The following is a 24,071-nucleotide window of genomic DNA, read 5'->3' on the forward strand; positions in this document are numbered from 1 at the left end:
TTTTAAATAATAAATAAGTTAAATATTTATATTATACCTGTTGTTTATGTTAAGTGATACACAGATTTTAACTCTGTGAAAGTTTTAAATCCGACAATATTACTGATTTTATTTATCAGCTTATCTCCAAACTGTAATATCATGCCTTCTAAAATAAGAACTCTGAAAACCTGAAGAATCTTTTTTCCCTTAAGTGGTAATAGGTGGGCAAAGAGTTATATAAGCTCCAGAAGAGAGATTCATAGTTGCTGGGAGGGTAGAGAAGAAGTGCTTAAGGAGAACAGAACTCTCCTGTCTCTTGAACGCAGACTGCTTTTACTGAAAAGTAAGGACTTCTCACCCACTGACTCCTATTTATCTACACACCTAGGGAAGAAAACAAATTCCTGTGCTAAGATGCACAGGAAATCAGAATCATAGGAATGTGAAACTTGACATATCCCGGAGAGAAAGTTGTTGTCAATTTTTGCAAAAAGCCTCTACAGACTTTTATTTCTGGCTATTGTTATATAAATGTTTATGAAGTTTAAAGATAGAAAGTGTGGTAATAGAGAAGGAAACATCTGAAAATGAAAATGGGAAAAATAGGTGGACTTAAATCAACAATACATAAATGATCAGAGAAGATAACAATAATAATTAGAAAACAACTGATATGACTAGTTAAAAAAAAAACACAACTGTACAGGTCAACAAAAACTCTTTATTGGGCAGTCCTACCAACGTATTCTATTACTTACAAATGTGATTAAAAAACTTAAAAGATCACAGCTAAATGCTTTCAAATTGATAGGCAAAAACATGTACAGTTTAAATTCCACTCTAAAAAGCACCATAAAATTGTTCAATTAAAAATAAAGTATTTCTAGATTATCATTAGAAACATGATTTTTATATGAAATCTTGTTAACAAACGTTTTCCAAATGACTTGAGTCTTTTCGAGCAGAAATTGTAAAAATGCCACTTAAATATAGCTTTATGAATTATGTATCAAGAAAATAATAAGTAAAATAATGCAAAAAGGAGGCTACAGTGCAGGATGACTAGGTATTCCAGTTTACTTGTTTTTTGAAATTGAGAATTCACACTCTATATGGGAGGCTGTGTACCAGACACAGTGCAGTCTCAGACCAGATCTATAAAGCTGATATTACCAATTTAACTTCACCGATAAGAAAACTAATGCTGAGAGATTCTGATGACCTTTAAAAACCAAGTTACTTTAGCAAAAAAAAAAAAAAAAAAAATCACCAGGCTAAGCTTAGTATTTTCAAAATAACCTTTACACACAGGTAGTCTAAAACTAATAAAAAGGGAGCTTATCTGTAACTTACTACTTAGTTTACAAAAAAAATCAAAGCACATACTGAAAGGTGGGCTTAAAATTCTGGAATGCTGTTAAAGAACATTTTAAAGTCTCCTATTTTTTATGACTACTAAGAAACAAATGTACGAGTCTTATAAAAACACTGTGGGAAAACAAAAGTTTGTGTCTGTAAAATTACGTACAAGCTCAATTTCTGAAAACCAGAAGTTTCACTTAAAAAGTACTTTTATTAAAAAATGCTTATTTACTAGTAAGCTATACTATTAAAACAGCTCAAATATAATTTTTAAACATACCAAATCAGAAAAAAAAACCTACAATTTCAGTAGTAAATCATGCTACCAGTCACCATTTAGTAGGCACCAATATTCTAGAACTCCTCATTTTAATGAGTTAAAAGGAATAGGTGACTCTAGTTTTAAATGCCAAATATTGCAAATATAGGACTCTAAAGCCCTAACAATGACTTCTCTGTACGGCAACTTCACAGTAGGTATCACGTTCTATAAAATGTACATATTCTTTGTCCTAACAGTTCCATATCTAGAAATTTATCCTACAGAAATAATTGAGCAAATGCACAAATCTTTATGGGCGAGGATTGTTTTACCCAGTGTTACTGTCAGTTATTCACTAATAAAAAACTAGATGTCCCAAAATAGACACCTTAAAATACATTCATACCATAAAATACTACACAACCATTAGGCAAATTCATACAGACAAAAGTTTATTAGTGGTTACCAGGGGCTAAGGAGAGGACAGAATGGGAGTTTTAGCTGAAAGGACACCGAGTTTCTGTTTGGGGTGATGAAAAATCTTTAGAAATGAGTAGTGGTGATGGTAGCACAACATGGGAAATGTAATCAATGTCACTGAATTCTACATGTTAAAATGGCTAACCGTTGTATTATTTTACCGTAACGGAATTAAAAAAAAAAAAAAATATATATATATATATTTCTAAGCATGGATCCTGGTTTCCAAATAGCACCACCAACCATAAGAGGAGCCTGGTAGGGAAAGGGTTAAGCCCTTGGCTGCTAACTGAAAGGTTGGGGGTTTGAATCTACACAGTGGCTTCAGCGGAGAAAGACCTGGTGAACTGCTCCTGTAAAGATTATAGTCTAGAAAACATTATGGGGCATTGAGTAGAAACTGACTCAACAGCACCTAACAACAACTGTAAGAAACTATGATTACTTGGCAAGATGGCTGATCTTTGGTCTTGGGCAGAGAAAGCACAAAGTGTTTCTGTAACATCTTATTGTGCACAAAGGAAAGAAGTACTCAAAGACTAACAGACGGGGCCACGTCAAAATGACTCAGGAGCTGGTTTAGAGAGCCTCATTGGTCAAACACAGCACAATTTGAGCCTTCAAAAGAAAAAAAATGAGTAAAGGATTATAACATATTGAATAATAAAGAATGAATCCATAATAATACTTAAAAAAGGAAGGGTTCCAGGAATTCTTCTTTGGAGAAGAATGCCTAAGAATATATGTAAAAGGATTTTGCAACCACCCCTGTGGTAACTGATTCTCAAGGATTTTCAAAGGATCTAACACTACAGGTAATTGCAAATGGAAAACTGTATCTTTACCATGGAGAGAGGAATGGTGGTTACCATCTTAAACAGTGATTATAGTTAGCATCATCAAGGAACAAACTGACATTATGTGCTACTGATACGATGAAATGGAAAGTACATTTAAGTAGTTTTTTGCCTATAAAGCTGCCTAAACCTAAACATGAAGAAATCATTAGATAAATTCAGTTTGTGGGGTATTCTACAAGATAACTGGCCGAACTCTTCAAAAAACGTCAATGACATGAGAGACAAAAGCACAGAGGAATTATTCAAGATTAAAAGACTAACTAGATATGACAACCAAATCTACAATCCTTGTTTGGACCCTAAATTTAAAACAAAGAACAAACATATAAAAAGCCCAGTCATAAAAGACTTCTGTGAATAACTAGGGAAATATATGTATTAGATATTAAATAGTACCATATTACAATATTGGCATTGTGGTTATGTAAAAGAATGTCCTCATTATTAGGCAATATTTGCTAAAAATTTCAGGGCAAAGCATCACACTGTGTGCAGCTTATAAAATATATTGCTAAGCCATCTGAAGATGTTTTTCAGAGAAACAAAGCAAATGTGACAAAATAGTAGTAATTGATTAATCTAAGTGAAAATACTGAAGCTGTCAAGAATTTAATTTTACTTGGATCCATAATCGATGCCCGTGGAAGGAGCAGTCAAGAAATCAAACAACATATTGCCCTGGGCAAACCTGCTGAAAAGACCTTTTCAGAGCGTTGAAAAGCAAAGATGTCACTCTGAAGACTAAGGTGCGCCTCGCCCACGCCATGGTATTTTCAATCGCCTCATATGCATGTAAAAGATGGACAATAAACAAGGAAGACTGAAGAAGAATTCATGCATTTGAATTATGATGCTGGCAGAGAATACTGAACGGCACCATGGACTGTCAGAAGAATGAACAAATCTGTCTTGGAAGAAGTACAGCCAGAATGTTCCTTAGAAGCAAGGATAGTGAGACTTTGTCTCACATACTTTGGACATGTTATCAGGAGGGACCAATCCCTGGTGAAGGACATCATGCTTGGTGAAGTAGAGGGTCAACAAAAAAGAGGAAGACCCTCATCGAGAAGGACTGACACAGTGGCTGCAACAATGGGGGTCAAACATAGCAGTGGTTGTGAGGATGGCATAAGCCGGACAGTGTTTCATTCTGTTGTATACAGGGTCACTATAAGTCTGAACCGACTCGATGGCACCTAACAAGTGAATGGCATATGGGGTTCACTGTATCATTTTTTCAACTTCTCTAAAGAAATAAAAACACTCTGACATTTCTAGTCTCATCTCTTGGTATGTACCCCACGTATACTCCAGCTAAACGAACTGTTCTTCCCAAATGCTCCACACCTCCTACTTTATCACTGCATCCCTAGCACTCAGCATAGCATGTAGCATAGATTAAGAGATAAAAAAATCTCTCAGAAATGAATATTTGTTAGGCTTCTGACACTTGAGCTACAACAAAGTATCGAGGGAAAAACTTGCATAATTCGCCTTAAACTCTCCATGGAACAAGACAGGGTATTATGGAATAAATAAAATGTAAAACAATAAACTATAGAACAATACAAAGACTAAGTGTCTACAAAAGCGCAATTACGTGAATTTAATCACTGCAACGCTGCAAACTATCTCAGCTGGAATTTAGCAAAAAAAAAAAAAAAACTTTTTTTTTTTTTTTTTAGTAGACATAGTAGGAGGGTTTTAGTGATTATATTTCTCCAGGGAAAATACATGGTTACTTAAAGCTAATAAAGCTACTCTGTCCTTCCAGGATGGGTGTGTTATATAAGCATCACCCTAAGGATCTTTAGAAAAGGTTACCCAGTATTTTCAAGATCACTCATTCCTAATAACAACTATGAAGAAACAGTTTTTCAAGGGCTGAAATAAACGATATGAATAATAGGCCAGTGGAATTCCCTGAGTGTTAACCTTGAGTATTAAAGTTCATTTGGAAAAGATAGAAAAAAAAAAAAGATTCCTTAGAAGACAAGGTCTTACTTCCTCTAACTGCAATGCTAAGCCCAAGACAATTCCGCGAAGAGCACTTTTATTCTGCTAAGAGCTTCTGGTTGAAACACAACAGCAGCCAACAGCTGATCCGTTTGTCACAATATGCACATATATTTATGTTAACATCTGTAAATTCAATTCTTGCTATCAGAAGTAAAATAATTCCACTCAAAAAAGTTTCTTTTACAACAATACAGGTTATCAGTCTTACCAGAATAAGTAACTGCTGTGGTACTATAAGTAGCACTCTGGGTATAGGATGGCACCACAGTGGCCGCAGCTGCTACCGGCTGTACGGTGGAGGATACAGGATAAATGGAGAAAGTAGTGGTAGCTGGACTTGGTGTGGCTGGTTTTATGGCTGTCACTTGCCGAGTTTGCTGAGCTTGAGTATACTGAGTTGCACCTTGGCTATAACCCGCTTTGGGGGCTAAATGGGAAAACAGACATCAAATAATTAGAAGGATAAGCCACTTCAGTACTGTACCAATATCCTTGAAAAATAGAAAACAATAAACGTAAGCAATATTAACTGTAAATTTTATGCCAGCAATTTTTTTCCTGGCAAAAGGGGTAAAATTTTTATTACCAAAATAAATAAAATAGATTATGTAAATTAATTTACTAGCCTTTCTCAAATGCTTTCCACATATTTTCAAAGTGGCATTTTGGCAAAATTTTTAAATTTTAGTGAAATGCCAGTACTATTTACAACTAGTAGAAATAAAAGTTTTCAGAAACGGTGTATGTGTTTGTTTAGGCTAGTCAATTCACTTGAGAGTTATGCTTAATGCTGGAATCAGAACGAAGAGAGCCTAAAAGTATGTATTTTAACTTCCAACAAAAATTTTAAGGTTTAATTATAGGACACTTGTTCATATGCCATTCATTGCATTTTATGGATTTATCTGTAGTGAAAACCCCAAACCAAACTTACTGCCACCGAGTCTGTTCTGACTCACAGTGACCCCATAGGGTTTCTGAGGCTGTAAATCTCTACGGAGGCAGACTGTCACATCTTTCTCCTGAAGAACTGCTGGTGGTTTCGAACTGCCGACCTTTTCAGTTAACAGTCGGTCACTTTAAACCTGTAGTGCACTTCAGTATAATTCTAACTCACATTATGCTACCGACTCAATTTTTCAAATGTCAATTGCCTGAGTGCAGATGTTTTTAAATGGCTATCATTAAACTCTCTTCTGAAGTTTGATACCTTTGACCATATTCAAAACAAATATATAGTTTTAGAATCTTAAGAACCTTATTACTGATCAATAAATTAGCAACTAATTACTTATTAACAATTGCTAAAGGACACAAACGTAATTTTTGAGAAAGACCCAAATATCAGGGGGCCAAACTCATTTTATGATCAGTTAAAGGAATCTTACACAAAGAGTGCTTAGAGTATATAAAACCTTCACCTACAGCCATTGCGAAATTGGATCCACACAACACAGACGGAGATAACATTAGAAGAAACTAATGTCCAGAGCTAAATGACTTACAAAAGTCACATATTCAATGTCAGAACTTAGACTATGTCAATGTCTTCTGACTTTTAGATAACTCATAGCTCTTGTGCACAATCTAAGCTTGGCAATTAAATAGGAAGTTTGGTATACTGTACCTAGCACATTGCCAGAGAAGAGACTATAAGAAATACAAGGTCACTAAAATGGAAGATATTTTAAAATTACTTTGAAGGGATTCAAAATCTTAGAACCAAAAGGGACCCGAGAGAGATCGGGTTAACTACCTTTATCTATAGGAAAAGATATAAAAAGAGGTAAAAATCTCTTGTCCATGTTAGTGTTAAAGCCAGTATGGGAAGCCAATTCTGCTTTCTCCTAATCAAAGGCTCTACTAACACTCTCATACCAAACCCAAAACCAAACCCACTGCCATCGAGTCGATTCCGACTCACAGTGACCCTATAGGACAGAGTAGAACTGCCCCATAGGGTTTCCAAGGAGTGGCTGGTGGATCTGAACTGCCAACCTTTCGGTTACCAGCCAATGACTTAACCACTGTGCCACTAACACCCTCATAGTGCTTCAAAAATAACTGAAATAATGGAGTCGCCCACTTTCAGAACTCAGAAAGCTTTGTTTTAAAAGTTCTCAATTAAATATCTAGGATTTTAGTCTACATATATGTAGGTTTCTTTGCAAACAAAACACTTTCTGTATTTGGACCATTATATAGTGCTGTATTTAATGTTTGTGGTAGTTGGTAACAGAACCAACTTTATTAGAGACCAATGAAAGATAAATTAAAAATATGGGCCCATGAAGGGTTTCATTAGTTACAAGGCCAGTTGGCAATATGTTCCGGGCATTCCTGACAAAGAAAAGAATGTGGCTAGAAGTTGATAACACTATAGCTTTCCTCTTTTCAGTAGGAAGAGAACTGTAGTAAGCTGAAGAGACAAAAATGGAGTACATTTCCAGAAAAGAAGGACATGATTATGAATTGTCTCCAAGGCCTTCTCTTTGTGATTCAAAGGCATTCTAGTAGAGGAAGAGAAGGACATGGTTAGAATCTGCCTTTAAGGTGACATATACAATAGTTTAGATGAACTCAAGAGCCATGCCTTTATTAAAAATATATCCTAACTCATGTATTTCAACAGTTGCAGTGAAACTGGGTATATTAATAAAACCCACCTGTCTGATAGTAGGTTTCAGCAACAGAAGGCTGAGGCTGGGCAGCGGCAGCTACAGCTGCGGCAGTTGCTGTTGGCTGTTGGTAGTACTGCTTACTATCATAAGCTACAGCAGGGGCTGTGGATCTTACATATGAGTACGAATCCTAAAGAAAAGGAATGAAAGAAAATCTTGCCATTAGTGACGTGGCAGGGAAAACAAACATTTTTACTATACAAAAGTCTAATAATGGAAAACAAAAAAACTAAATATAAGCCTAAATTTAGACAAAAGAGAGTCAAATTCAATACAAAGGAGATTCACTTTGGACTTCATCAAATAAGATCAAAACCATTTCAAACAGCATGTTTTGGGTTTACAATCAGAAAATTTACTGCAACTTTGAAAAAAATTATTTTAAATAAAGATTTTATTAAAAAATTAATGCATTTTTGTCTTAAGGATGGATTCCACAGTATTAGAAAAGAATGTCCGTGTGTTCTAAGCTTTGTGATTACTCCAGTTTTAATTTTTAGTCTTTTTTATTACTATCATTAACATAATGATGAGTAGGAGCTTCCAGGTGGAGGGGGGAAAGAGGAAGGGATTTCCAGGGAGGGAAAATACTATATATAAAGCCTCAAAACAGTGAAAATTCAAGGTGAGCTGGGTGAATTCTGGTGCTGCATAAAGTGAGGAAGAACCGTGCGAGGTATGTAGGAGGTAAGACTCAATAAAGAGACAGGCAGGGCTCAGAAAATGATGGGCCTCACGGGCCCTATTAAAGACAATTGGATTTATTATATTCTGTCTCTGGCATAAAGAAACACAATCATGTCAAGAGGAATTCTGAGTTCAGTAACTTGCCTAATACTAATAGCAAATACTAATATTAATGGTTTATACATCAACTTCTTACTTTACAAAATAAAATTTCTATGCTTTAGGAAGAATATGGAAAAACTGGGGGAAGTCCAGAAGGACCAAAAGTTTAAAAAAAGATTCTGGAAGCTAACAACGAATGAGTTAAAAGAACTAGGATTAAATTTTACTAAGTAACCAAGTAGCCAAACTAGTATTGTTTTCAAACATGATAGTGTAAAGAAAACTAGACCTTTATGCCCCCATTAAGACTGAACAAGCACAAGCGGATGCTAAGAGCATGATCAATTTCTGTTACATACGAGGAGAGAACACCTTGACAGGAAGAATGTACAGGCCAACAGAACTTCCACCCTGGAGAAGACTGAGAAAGACACTATGTGATTTGTCTGATATAGCCTAGGCTCATGGGTCTCAAAATACCGACACAGCTATGTTCCAAGTGGAGAGATGACGCCACAGTACAAACCAGGGTCATCTTCCTCAAGTCTTAATTTGAGGTAAAATTAAAATTTTTAATCAGTAATTAATACAAAACTTTGAAAAATTTAAGGAAACACAGACATATAAAAAAATATTTATTTATTTATTTATTTATTACTGGAGGAAAATGGACTATGTGAGGGTTATCAACATAAAACACACTGCAAGGAAACTAAATGCTTGGACTATGCTCCCAAACTACCTAGGATACATGTTCGCTTTCCTCTATCAGTAGACAGAGATATATTTTGGAAGTCCAAATTTTAAGAAGCACTGGGACGCACATTATGTCATACACTGAGGCCACTTAAATCTGTACATTGAGGCTACTGAGCAGTTTTCTTACCTGGTAATTTTGTGTAGTAGCTGGCGGTGGTGGGGGTGGTGCTTCTTGTTGCCTCTGGGTATAACCATAGTCAGTTGCTGTGTGCGCAGTGGGGTAGCCTCCATAAGCTGCAGCTGTTGCAGCAGCTGCAACAGCCACTGGAGCAGGCCTGGCAACTGCAACGGTGGCGGCTGCTGGTGCATAAGCAGCAGTAACTGTGTGAGCAGCTACTGGAGCCTGATGGACGGTGTAGCTAGCAACTGTAGTTGGATGGGAATAAGCTACACCGGAAGCTGGTTGCTGGCTATATCGAAAAGTACAAAAATAAACAAAAAACAATTTAATTTTAAAATCTTAAAAGCACGTTTTCAAGTAATTTAATCATGGGCATGATCAGATAAGACCAAATACTTTAACTTAATAAACCTCCTATTTAATACCATATTTGTTATTGTTCTATAATTTTCATCCCTTAATATCACACATATTATGTTTCAGATCATAGATCATACATAAAGCAGGGATGACAAACTAGGACAAGAGGCAGTATTAGGAAGAAAACGAACAAAAAAGAACAAATCAGAAAATTGTAAAAGTATTTGCTATATGTAAAGTTCTTCATTATGTTTTAGTTTTTAAAAAATCTCTACAAAGAAATCATGATAAAAAATAATGTATTCCAACTCCAATTATGGAGAAAATTTAAGGTAGAAATTATTAGCCAGTTAGCACAAATACCTCTGTTGTTCTAGAGCAGTGGTTGTCAACTAAGGGAGATTTTGTCCCCCAGGGGACATCTGGCCATGTCTGGAGTTATTTTTGACTGTCACAACTGCAGGAGATGGAGTGACTGTGCTGCTGGGCATATGGTGGGCAGAGGCTGGGAATGCTGTTACATACCCTACAATGTGCAGGACAGCCCCCACGCAACAATGAATTACCCAAAGAATATCAGTAGTGCTGAGGTAGAGAAATCCTGCTCTAGGGTACAAAACCTACAATTAAATATCTATTATTTAATTATAGGGAACATTTCATCGTGTTTATTTTTCTCTTAACAATGTAATAGCACATGTTGTAAAATGAAACCTAAGTCAGATACTTTGCAATCATAACCACTTAAACCTCAAACAGGCAAAAACATTTGCCAAAAAGAGTGAACCAAACGAATTTCCAGCTAAAATTTTTTAACTTTTAAACTGAGAGACTATGTCATATAAAACCAAAGGCCTGCAGAGGTTTTAGCGCTATGAACGTGTATTTGTTTTTTTCTAGGTTCTCTGAGTAATAAACTCAACCCGTACTAAGGCAGAAGCGCCTTCTAAAAAAAGGACAGCCTCAACAGCTACTTAGCTGATAGGTTTTAGCTGGCCACAAGTTTTAGTACGTGCCAACAGTTAAGAATAGCTGATAAGGAAAAAAACACCTGACATAAGCTGAAGCTCCACTCATCAAACAAAGTTATATAGTATGGGGTCTTTTGCACTGGTGTGCATGATACCACAGATATGTGATATAGAATTAAAATTTGGAGATGTCATATTTTAACTGTGTTATGGAAAACACTGATGTACCAGGATGTGTCCAAAGGAAATCACTATAAAGTTTGGGTGTTATTTCATATAAGAATTGGAGGTCCTGGGGACAATTAGTCTAAAAAAGGTGACTGGGGAGTTTTTTGATAGCTGCCTATTAATAGAAGAGACTTACTCCATGCTGCTCCAGAGAACAGAACTAGAACCAATGGATGGAAGTTACATGGTGGCAGATTTCAGCCCAATATGAAAGAGAGAGAGAGGGGGGGAAAAAAAAACCTTAATACTTAGAACAGAGTCCAAAGAAACTCTTATAATTTGTATTTGATGAGGTTTCCCGTATTTTGTTATTAAAATTAGCTAATATTTTCTACACATATGCCAATTATAAGACAGGAAAAGCAAAGCTTAATTGTCATAGTAGGAAACTGGTTTGGGATTGACATAGGCTGTAGGTAACTCCACACCTTAAAAAAAAAAATGCCAGTACCAAACTTCTTTAAAACTTCTGGAACTGAGAAAAAGGATTATACTTAAATAAATATGCCAGTTCTGTGAAGCCTGTATTTAATACTTAATACGAGGGTAAAGTTTTTTACTTCCAGACTATGCTAGATAGATGGGATTCTGGTTATGCAAAAAAAAATTTAGATAGTCTTGTATTCCTACTCTGTTTCCACTCATACAACTTCTCATCTAATATCTGTCTACATTTCTTGGTCCCTAAAATTTGTCCTCTAAGACAAAAAGCAGACTGGGAATGTCAAGTCAACTAGACAGGCACTTTGACGCATATTGCTTTTTTAGAAAAACGTTATTGTGTTTAATGTGAAATTTTACACAGCAAATTAGGTTCCCATGTAACAATTTCTACACAAATTATTCAGTGATATTGGTCACATTTTTTACAATGTGTCATCATTCTCATTCATTTTGTTCTGGTTGTACTATTTCTAGTATTCTAGTTTCCCCGTAATTTTTGACCATTTGGTCTCCCCTAAAGGTGGTTTTTAAAAGGAGCTCGATATTCACGGGTGATATTCGTTATTTTTATGAGCCAATCTATTATTTAGCTAAAAGATGACCTTGAGGGATAATTTCAGTTTAAGTTTTAAAGAGTACCTCAGGGCAATAATTTTGGGGAGTCCTCTAGTTTTAAGTGGTCCAGTAAGTCTGGAGTTTTTAAGAATTTGAGGTCTGTTCCACATTTGTCTCCCATCTATCAGGATTCAACTACTGTGGCCTAATCAGCAAGCCTACTATAAACAGAACAAAAATGACCCTGTGGGAAAGTGTATTTCAAGGCAACAGAAGAGAATTTTGAAAAACTATTTGTATGCATAAATCAAGAATCTTACAATTCCACCTGCCAAGTGGAATCTAAATAATAAAGTTAGAAGATAAAATTGAGGAATATAAAGATAAGTAAAATAGAAAAGACCAAAGAAGATAAACTCAAGGGGTCCAATATCCAACGAGAAGGAATTCTAGAAAGAAAAGGAAAAAGCAGATTGAAGAAATTAAGAAATAAAAGTTCCCATTGCTGGAGGAAAGTACACGTTTTCAAATTCAAATAGCTTATACAGCGCAAAACAGAATGAAAGAGCCGTACCTAGTTAACACCTTAAAATAAAAAAAGATCCTAGAAGTCTCTAGGGAGAAAAAAACGAAAACAAAACAAACAAACCAGGTCATTGACAACTAAATGAAAATCAGACTTCTTACTGATAACACTTGTGGCTAGAAGATAATAGGGCAATACCTTAAAAATTCAAGGGAAAATGATTATTAATGTAGAACTCTGTACCTGGTCAAACTATGAAGGCAGAATAATTTTTCAGACCTTCAAGGATTCAAGGAGTTTACTTCCTATATACCTTTTCTTAGGAAAACAAAACAAAAAAAAAACCAAACCTGTTCCATCAAGTCAATTGACTCATGGTGATCCTATAGGACAGAGCAGAACTGTCCCACAGGGTTTCCAAGGAGAGAGGCTGGTGGATTCGAATGGCAACCTTTGGGTTAGCAGCCAAGCTCTCAACCACTGCTGCGTCATCAGATAGCTATATAAAAATGTACTCCAGCAAAACAAAGTAAACCAAGTTTTTCAGGAGAGAAATGAAGAGAAAATTCAGGTCAGAAGCCATATAGCAGGCTAGAGAAGAATGGGTCTAGATTCGCCCTGGGAGAAAGATGTGAAGGAAAATAGGTGATTGGACACAACAGCTAGTATGGCCAGGAACCTGGAAAAACCTTAAGATATGACCAAGACACTGGCAAAAAGATAAAAAAAAAAAAAAAAAAAGATTAATAATAGATTTTAGGAAATACGAAACTGCTCAGGAAAAGCATGATCCCGGTAAAGGATGTCAGTTGAGCAATTAGTAAGGTGTTAAAAAGGAAAAGTTCATCTGAACTTGAGCCTACGAAGATTCTTTTTTAACTGGCAAAGGGTTGTAAAAATGGAGCACATTAGGGATTATAATCATAGAACAACAGTATTTTGCTCCATATTAATATTCTTTGCACTGAAACCCTGATGGTGCAGTGGTTAAAGAGCTATGGCTGCTAACCAGCAGTTTGAATCCACCTGGCACTCCCTGGAAACCCTACGGGGCAGTTCTACTTGTCCTATAGAGTCGCTATGAGTCACATAATCATAGAGATAATTTCCTGCTTTAAAGTTTTAGAACTAACCTAAAACCCATAATACAAACTATTACATAACACAAAAGTTACCGCAAGTAAAACGACAGCTTAATTTGGGGGGTAGGGTGACAGAAGAGGGGAAGTGGAGAACAAGAGTTCCAAGATTCTTTTCTTAGAGTACAGAATCTCTGATAGAACTAGAAATGGAGCATATTGTGTGAAGTAAGAACAGCTGTATCACTGTTTTCGAGGGATAACAAAATTATTGATTCTCCTGGAATTCAGATCTCCGGGTTCATGGAGTTGAGGTGACCCACCCAGGCCACCCACCCTTAGGTGTCCTTCTGAACTTTGAAGGAACTGGTTCCCTGGAGTCACCTTCAAACAACAGCATAGTAAGTAGCCCTAGAGGTGACCATTTGGCCTTAGGCATTAGGTTCTTTTGGAAAATTATCTACATGCAGCCAGCTTTGAGAAGCAAGAAGGAGGGTCTGACTAGACCCTGTGTTTTAAAACATAGAGAGTGTCCTTAGTGATTGTTTCTCTAACTGCCAGACTCTGAAACTCTGCCCTGTCTTTGATGTTATCTCCTGATAAATTAACATAACAATGACCATACAACCGGTGATTAGAATTCTATCTACTCACAATACATTCTGTTTCTCTAAGCATTTAGTTTTTTTTTTTAAAGGTGTATTTTCCCAGGTAATTTTTTTTTAAGTAATTTTTATTGTGCTTTAAGTGAAAGCTTATAAATCAAGTCAGTCTCTCACACAAAAACCCATATACACCTTGCTACACACTCCCAAATACTCGCTCCCTAATGAGACAGCCTGCTCTCTCCCTCTCCACCCTCTCCTCTCCCCTCCAGGCAGGAGATGCCAACATAGTCTCAAGTGTCCACATGATCCAAGAAGGTCACTCCTCACCAGCATCCCTCTCTAACCCATTGTCCAGTCCAATCCATGTCTGAAGAGTTAGCTTCAGGAATGGTTCCTGTCCTGGGGCAACAGAAGGTCTGGGGGCCATGACCACCCGGGTCCTTCCAGTCTCAGTCAGGCCATTAAGTCTGGTCTTATGAGAATTTGGGGTCTGCATCCCACTGCTCTCCTGCTCCCTCAGGGGTTATCTGTCGTGTTCCCTGTCAGGGCAGTCATCCGTTATAGCCGGGCACCATCTAGTTCTTCTGTCTCAGGATGATGTAGTCGCTGGTTCATGTGGCCCTTTCTGTCTCTTGGGCTCGTAATCACTTTGTGTCCTTGGTGTTCTTCATTCTCCTTTGATCCAGGTGGGTTGAAACCAACTGATGCATCTTAGATGGCTTCCTGCTACGTTTAAGACCCCAGATGCTACTCTTCAAAGTGGGATGCAGAATGTTTTCTTAATAGATTTTATTATGCCAGTTGACTTAGATGTCCCCTGAAACCATGGTCCCCAGACCCCTGCCCCTGCTAAGCTGGCCCTCGAAGCATTCAGTTCATTCAGGAAACTTCTTTGTTTTTGGTTTAGTCCAATTGTGCTGACCTCCCCTGTACTGTGTGCCGTCCTTCCCTTCACCCAAAGTAGTTCTTATCTACTATCTAATTAGTGAATACCCCTCTCCCACCCTCCCTTCCTAGCATTTAGGTTTTTGACAGAGAAGAATTAAGAAGCAAGAGATGTCAGCTGTTGTTAGGTGCCGTCCAGCTGGTTCTGACTCACAGAAACACTACGTCCAACAGAAAGAACTGCCGGTCCTATGCCACCCTCACGATCGTTGTTATGCTTGAGCCCACTGTTGCAGCTACTGTGTCAATCCATCTCATTGAGGGTCTTCCTATTTTTTGCTGACCCTCTACCAAGCATGATGTCCTTCTCCAGGGACTGGTCCCTCCTGATAACAGGTCCAAAGTATGTGAGACAAAGTCTCACCATCCTCCCTCCTAAAGAGCATTCTGGCTGTACCTCTTCCGAGACAGATTTGTTCATTCTTCTAGTGGTCCATGGTATATTCAATATTCTTCGCCAAAACCGTTAACTCAAATGCATTAATTCTTCTTCAGTCTTCCTTCCTCATTGTCCAGCTTTCGCATGCACATGAGGTGACTGAAAATACCATGGCTTAGATCAGGTGCACCTTAGCCCTCAAAGTAACATCTTTGCTTTTCAACACTTTAAAGAAATAATTTGCCCAACACAATAGCTGGCTCTTTCATTTCTTGATTGCTGCTTCCATGGGCACTGATTGTGAATTCAAGTAAAACGAAATTGACAACTTCAATATTTTCTCCGTTTATCATGATGTTGGTTATTGGTCCAGTTGTGAGATCTGTACAAGAGATTTTTTTAAAAATAGTATGCACTAAATCCTAAACTATGACTGTAGGAAATAAAATTATGTATAACGTTGATAAATTAAGAAACATGTTACTTAACACCAGAAGAAATAAAACTAGGCTGTGTTAAGGGTAGGGACTTCTGGGAAGTGGAATTGAGAGGCAGGGAGAAGGAAGGCAGGGGACTATATTATAAGCTCTTATAAACTTTGATTTTTAATTATATACCGCTGATTGAAAAAATGGATAAAAGTACTGGAACAGAATTCTCAAACTGGCAACTTGAATGGCTAGCAAATCAACAGCAAATTTTAATATTCCTTTCTAGTTATTCCAGCAGGCCCTGGTGGTGCAAGTGGTTAAAGTGCTCAGCTGCTAACCGAATGGCTGGCGGTTTGAACCCACCAGCTGTTCCATGGGAGAAAGAGATGACTGCCTGCTTCCATAAAGATTTACAAGCCTTGGAAACCCTGTGGAGCAGTTCTACCCTGTCCTATAGGGCTCCAAATCTCCCTCCAGTTTACCCAGTGTGCTGCTGTACAAGTATCACTTTGTCTTAGCAGATACATGAAAAACATTGGGAAGCAATGGCCTAGCACTTTCTGACTTCCAAAAGAAAACACCACAGTGGGTAATTTAGGAAAACATCTACTTTTCCCTTTAAGGCTCTGGCTAAAGGGAAAAAAAGTCTCACTTGAGAATTCTTAAACAAAGCTAGCCTTCCCTAGGTTTGGATGCTGGAATTGATGTTATCTGGGTGACAAGGAAAACTCCAAGCCAAGAAATTAGTTTAATATGATTACAGACTGAAGTTAGGTTCCACAAATGCATTCCAATCTAAATGCCACAGATGATATTCCAAGAAACAGGAGATCTCAGTAACAACAACAAAAAATCACACACACAAAAAAACAAGGAAACAAGCAGCTATGGAAAGAGTCTACAGAATAAAAAAAACCACACTGAAAAGACTACCAAATCAAAAAACCAAACCCACTGCCATCGAGTCGATTCCAACTCATAGCAACTCTATAGGACAGAGTAGAACTGCACCATATGGTTTCCAAGGTGCGCCTGGTGGATTCGAACTGCCGAACTTTTTGGTTAGCAGCTACAGTTCTTAACCACTATGCCACCAGGGTTTCTGAAAAGACTACAGGTATTAAAATTATTGGATACAGAATATAAATAAGTATGTTTAAACACGCAAAAGGGACGATCAAAATTAAGACAAAGGAATAAGAGATAAATCAAAAGCAAACAGATAAATTTGTAAAAAACCAAACAGAACTTCCAGAAATGAAATGATGCTGTTGTTAGGTGCTACTAAGCTGATTCAGACTCATGGCGATCCCATGCAACAAAGGACAACTGCCCCATAGCGTTTTCTTCACTGTAATCTTTATGGAAACAGATTGCTAGGTCTACCTCCCAAGGAATCGCCACATGGGTTCAAACTGCCAAACCTGGTTAGCAGCTGTGTGCTTAACCACTGCTCCTTCAGAAATAAAATACAGTATACAAAAAATATATATATATAATCAGAAGTTCAGAAAAGCATTAAATGATTATAGGCACAGCTTGCAAAAAAACTAGTGTACTAAAAAAATCTGTAAAAAGAAAAACCACCCAGAATACACACAGATAAACAAAGAGATTTAAAATATTAACGAGATTAAAAGACATGGAGGATCCAATAAAAAGTGGTAACTTGTACCTAATTGGAGTTGCGGACAAAGAAAAAGAATGGGAGAGAGGAAGCAGATAAAAAGGATGTCCGATAATACTCAAATTAATGAAAGACAACCATCTTCAGATTCAGGAACCCCACAAACTCCAAGTAGGATTAAATAAACAGAAATTCACATCAAGACACATCGAAGTGAAACTATAAATACCAAAGACAAAGGTCTTACAGCTAAAGAAAAAAAAAAATTGCCTGCAGAGACTAAGTGATGACTTTTCAAGAAAGAAGGTGAATTAAAAATATTTTAACATTAAAAAACAAACTGTTACTAGCAGACCCATACTAAAGGAAATTCCAAAAGATTTACTTTAGGAAGAATGAAAATGACCTCAGACTGGGCAAAAAAAAGTGGTAAATATAAAGTTAAATAATCTTTTTGACTATGTAAAATAATAATATCCAACAATAATTGGTTGTGGGGGTTAAGAAAATCTTAAATATTGTACAATAGCACAAAAATCAGGAGGGGATATAGGTTAAAGCATTTTAAGACCTTATATTGTTTAGGAGAGTAAAGATAACAACTTTAGACTGAGTGAAATATTTGTGTTAAATTTCTAACCCTGGAATGGGGGGGGGGGCGGGAATCTCAATCAAAAATATGCAGCTAGCTTCTGTTAACTCAAATTCTTAGATGTGCTTTTTTTCCCTCCTAAAACACCATGCCGTGGGGATGCATTTCTTTAGATTTTGGATGAAGTGGCAAAGAAAACTGATAGATAAAACATTTTTTCTTTTTCATGGCACACAAAACAGTCTGACTTTTCCATTAGTCCAAATTTTTAATGCTCAACATTGTTGGGCATTTGTATTGCGGCATTTTATGTATCTACAAAATTAGAGACTGATTTAACTCCTTTTAATTAGGGTTAACATTTTATAACACTGCAAAAGATGCAAAATTAGACTTCCTCACAACATCACCCCAGAGACAAACCACCTTTAACTATCCCTTGTACTTGATATGGAAACCCTGGTAGCATAGTGGTTAAGTGCTACAGCTGCAAACCAAGAGATTGGCAGTTCGAATCCGCCAGGTGCTCCTTGGAAACTCTATGGGGCAGTTCTACTCTATCCTACAGGGTCACTATGAGTCAGAATCGACTTGATAGCAGTGGGTTTTTGTTTCTGGTTTGTACTTGATATCGTAATGTATGCTTCCCACTACCTTTACAATGCTATTAAAACAGTAACTGCCACTGTAGTATTTTAGAAGAAATTTAAATTCAGGTTCCATTTCTTCTTAAATACTGGGAAAAACAAATAAACAACAAAATAACCAATCCTAGAATTTCTAGCAACTCAGTGGATTGATGGACTATGGGGGGGGGGGCAGGGGGGAGCTTATGTATCATATGAAAACTGTTAATAGTTTTCTTTAACCCTCAAAATACCAGAAAAAATAGTCATTACCATTTACCATCTGGGACCACCGGACCCTTCACATTTTTATATTTTTAAGTAACTTGACAATTTACGTAAGAATAAGAGATAATCAAAGACAAATACTAAAAAATTTTAATAAGAAATTAAATATAGTAAGCACAAATTTTCATTCCATACTGCCCTGACTTTTTCAACGTACACACAACCAACATGGATCATGTTCTCTACTAAACTGCTCATCAACTTTTATGCAAGAACTTAAAATATGTCCATCGCATTTATGCTGATTCCAGATTTCACGTGCATCTCTAACGTGTTCTAGCTCATATTACTTCTGGTTCCTCTCCCTACACCTGCCTTATCAAAATGCAATACTTAAAAGAATTTTTTGAAATGTTTGATGGCTCATATTTTGTTGAAGACAGGACAATAATCGTCTTTACTCCATAACTGTAGAACATTTTCAATTTTAGATTTGGAATGATCAATCCAGTTACTCTCTTCATTTCTATACCATCTAATTTTTCCAATCATCTTTGTATACACACCAGCCTTCAGCATTTGCCCAATAATGAACCACATCAAGTAAATTATGGTTTGCAGAAATCATAATAGATGAAAGAATTCTGCCACTATTCTTTCAGCAAAATGGGATGTTCTCGTTCTTATCACAGAACACTGCATGATAAAGCCCTTCCTACTGAATGACAAACTGGATGAGAATACCATATTCCCTCTTTGTCCTCAGAAATATATCACTCATTGATAAACACAGAAAGTGAGATTAAAAAAAGAACTAAAAACAACCTCCTATCACTTCAGGTCTGTGTTTATGCTCAAGTTTTTCTTTTCTTTTTTAAACTTAGCATGAGTATTTTCAGGAATTTTTGGATTTTGTAAATGTGGATAAAGAATATAGACCTGTATGATAAGATTAGGAAGTCCTCTGAATATAAAGTTAGGATAATCAGGTATTCTGAAAGAAATGGACAGCCAACGCAGGACTTTAAGCAGGAGAAATGTTTTCATGTGACAACAAGGAGCCCTGGTGGCACAATGGTTAATAGCTCAGCTGCTAATAGAAAGGTCAGCGGTTTAAACCCACCAGCCGCTCCACAGAAGAAAAGACGTGTGGATCTGCTCCCGTACAGATCACAGACTAGGAAACCAAACCCTACGAGGCAGAGTTCCACTCTGTCCACATAGGGCCATTATGAGTTTGAATTGACTCGATGGCAGACAACAACATTCTGATTACAGTAAAAAAAGGACTAGGGATGCACAAGACTGGGGGCTCAAGAAAACCTATAATGCAATTTTCATAAATCACAGCATTCTTTGCTCTCCTTTATTATTTAAAGGGCTTTCGTTATTGAATTTCATATAATAAAGTGTTCATGTTTCTTCAAATCTATTTTGAAAAACATTCTTTGTCCACATAATGCTGATTGCCATACCAATGTACTTCATTATATACAACATTAATCTTTTCCCAGAAATAACACAGGAATTAAAAAACTTATTTTCATAGGCATATCTATGTTGCTGTTATGTGCCGTTGAACTGATTCAACTCACAGCTACCCTACAGGAGAATACAGAACTGCCCCATAGGATTTCCTGGGCTTAATCTTTATGGGAGCAGATCGCCAGGTCTTTTCCCCCTCAAAGGGGCTGGTGAGTTCGAACAGCACCGAGCACTTTAACCACTGTGCCACCAGGGCTCCTTTACAGGCAGTAAAAAGATCAGTGGTTGCCAGGGATTGCGGGTGGAGGAGGATGAACACATGGAGCACAGGGGATTTTTAGGGCAGTGAAACTATTCTGTATGATACTGTAACGGTGGATACACAACATTATGTATTTGTCAAAACCCATAAAACCGTGTAACACAGTGAACCCTAACGTAAACTACGGATGTTAGTTAATAATGCATCAAAATTGATTTCATCAATTATAACAAATATATCACACCAATGTAAAGCTATTAATAGAGGAAATAGGGAGGGGGAGAGAAGGGACATATGGGAACACTATTTTCTGCTCAATTTTTCTGTAAACCAATAACTGCTCTAAAAATAAAGCCTATTAAAAAATTTTAAATTTCACCTGACTGAATAGCCTTTTTGTAGCTCCAAATGAGATTCTAGTTTTCCTCTAAAATTCTCATTAAAATTATACCAACAATTTGATAACTGTATCAAATCCTTAATCCAGGCTCTTTAAAGCCCTAGTACTGCGGACTCCTTCTCTATTCTCTTGTTTTTATCACACTACATTCTCCTGGCTCTCTGTCAAACCATTATTCTTTTTCACTGGTCCAAAACTAAACACAGATGCTTCTGAAGTCTGTAACTATGGTTCTATTCTTTCTCTACTTTTCTTTTATTCGTTCACGTAAAAAAGTTTATTAACTGCCTGATGTATGCCAGGCACTGTATTTTCTCTGGTTCACCAATATTAAATTCTAACTAAGGATCACCACCAGATGGATAATATCCAGATATACATTACTAACCTGTATCACCTTTCTTGAGCTCCACTCCAACTGTCCACTGAAGAGCTAACACTGATGGGGATGCAGTACATTCCAGGTCCTAGTCTGAGCACTTTACAAATGTTATCTCATTTCCTCAAAACAATATACCATGGAGAACGTACAGGACCCCTCAGGTGCTGGTAATGTTTTTTAATCTGAGAGCTAGTTATACAGGTGTGTTCAGTTCATGACACTGCATCAATATACAGTCAATTCTTGTATTTGTGGATTTCACATTTATGAATTCGCCTGTTCATTAAAATGTATTTGTAACCCCCAATCAATACCTGTGGTGCTTTCATGTCATTCATGGATACAAGCAGATCAGCAAAAAATTCAAGTCATCTGACACACACTTCTCAGCTAAGGTAGAACAAAGTGATGCTTTGCCTTCTTGTTTCAATGTTCAGTGTCAATGAATAAACAATTTATAAGCTGTCTTTAAATGAAATATACCTAAACAAATTTATATATCATTAGCTGGCAAAAATGCTGTGACCAAAGGCTCACAGGAACCTAACCCTGTATTTCCCCTAGGAGCAATGGTTCAGTGCTTGTTAACTCAGCATCTGCAGTGACCTAATACTACTGTGAATAACAAGAACCAACAGCAGATATTATACTTCAGTAAAGAATTTTTTGAAAACCTCAATCTTATGAGGAAGGGATTAACATCTCCAGTTTACAGATGAAGTATCTGAAGTACCAAGAAACTGTCCAAGGTCACTCAGCAGTAGCTGATGGAAAGATGATGCAGACCATCCAGTTTCAATCCCATGCAATTCACACGTTTATGTCTTCGCTCAATACATTTCCTTTGTCTACAATGACCTTCCCTCCATTGTCAGAATTAAACACTGTGACGTCTACCTCAATCTCGATAGTCAGACTCCTCCAATTCCCCATTTTAGTATTTTGTTAAAACTAAGTTATAACCATTATCATTGCATAGGTATTTGTAGGTATATCTGTCCCTACAGTTATCCTTGAGAACTGGGACTACACTTATTGCAGATCCTCATTAAGTAAGTGAATTACTCCCTACAAATGCATTTTAGTATACAGATGAGACTGATACTAAAACAAAACAAAGAAGCCCAATAAGAGCTACACTGCACATGTTCTTTCATGAAACACTCAAAGTGCCATACTAAGGACAATGGCCCTAAATCTTGTATCCTGATAGAGTGGGCCTAAGGACAATTCACAGACAAGCACAGGGGGTGCATTCCTCACTTTCAGTCAGTAGATTAAAGACGTACCTAAGTAATTCTAACATACTTTCTCAATTACGTCACTTGTAAAATCCAAGGATTGTCTTCTGATTAGTCTGATGGCCTATTTCTCTAAGTAATGATCAGTGGGGTCGCTAAAGCTGCTGTCACCAGTGTGGTAACTCATGGTGTCACCCCTCTATGGTCCTCCTCCCATAGCAGACCATAAAGAATTCTTGCTCATGTTTTTTGTACTAATGTTACTCATATATCTAATTCCGGTACATTGCTCCTTCTTCTCTTTTAATTAGTACTTCATTCTCAAAAAAGTTATTGATATAGGTTCACAAATACTAATTACCACAATATTGTAGCTAGAACACCATAAAATTTGACAAAATCAGCATTTATAAAAATACCGGCAACTCCCTGAAACTAATGCCCTAAGAACATCTTAAAACCTTTAACCAAAAATATCCCCTGAAGTCATCTTAAAACCAAACAACAGTTTAACTAGTAAAAAATGTCTACCTCGAGCAATATGCCTTTTTAAGAACTATCTATATGGCATTAAATTAACAAGAATGACTTGAAATATTAGAAAAGAACCTTAGGGAACAGTGAGTTTGTTACTGAGGTAGGAATAACTCAGAAAAGGAGGGTGAGAATGGTTGCACAACCTGAAGAATGTAATCAATGTCACTGAATTGTACATGTAGAAACTGCTGAACTGGTCTAAGTTTTGCTGTTTATATTCTGAACAACAAAATAAATAAAATTTAGAAAAAAAGAAAAAACTCATGTGACCCCCCAAAAAAAAAAAAGCCACAAAAACCCTATGCGGCACCTCTATTCTGTCACATGGGGTTGCCATGAGTTGGAATCGACTTGCAGCACCCAACAAGAACAACACAGGTGTGCTTTAGGGTTTTCAGAAAAAGCTTCCCTGTCCAATTGGTCTTGTCCACCAATCTTTTATGCAGTGATCAGGAAGGGAATTATTAGACCCAAATTACAAAGAAGAAAATTCAAACCTGGACAGGTGAAGGGATTTATCTTCAGGGAATTATTAAAAAACAAACCAAAAAAAAAAAACAAAAACAAAAAAACAACTGACACCAACGAAAACAACAGCAGATGCTTATAGCAATTCCAACTGTCACTGTAACTAAAAGGCCCAAAAAGTAAATTGGCTTAGAGTTTCAGCCTTGTAGGTATGTATACATGTAAGATGGGCTTACGAAAAATTTTGTTGTTGTTGTAACTAACTATAGAGATATTTTTACAGACAGTCATTTTGGTGTTACCTCCTCTGACAGCGTCAGCTGCAGCAGTTCCCACCCCCTCACCCTAGTAACACCACTGGTAACAATTTGGTTCATTTTCT

The 24,071-nt window shown here is 36.9% G+C and overlaps 1 protein-coding gene across 2 annotated transcripts in view; it reads right to left on the reverse strand.

Annotated features, from left to right (window-relative positions):
- ZFR (zinc finger RNA binding protein) overlaps positions 1–24,071 on the reverse strand; it is an 86,762-nt gene that overhangs the window by 50,633 nt on the left and 12,058 nt on the right. For both annotated transcript variants that reach the window (XM_049861681.1, XM_049861690.1), the window contains exons 3-5: positions 9,322–9,604; positions 7,632–7,776; positions 5,174–5,392 (exon numbers count right to left, since the gene is read on the reverse strand). In XM_049861681.1, coding sequence (XP_049717638.1) covers positions 5,174–5,392; positions 7,632–7,776; positions 9,322–9,604 — 647 coding nt within the window. The remainder of the gene's footprint in view (positions 1–5,173; positions 5,393–7,631; positions 7,777–9,321; positions 9,605–24,071) is intronic.

This window comes from Elephas maximus, chromosome 2 (genome assembly GCF_024166365.1).
Source record: "Elephas maximus indicus isolate mEleMax1 chromosome 2, mEleMax1 primary haplotype, whole genome shotgun sequence".
Taxonomy (NCBI): domain Eukaryota; kingdom Metazoa; phylum Chordata; class Mammalia; order Proboscidea; family Elephantidae; genus Elephas; species Elephas maximus.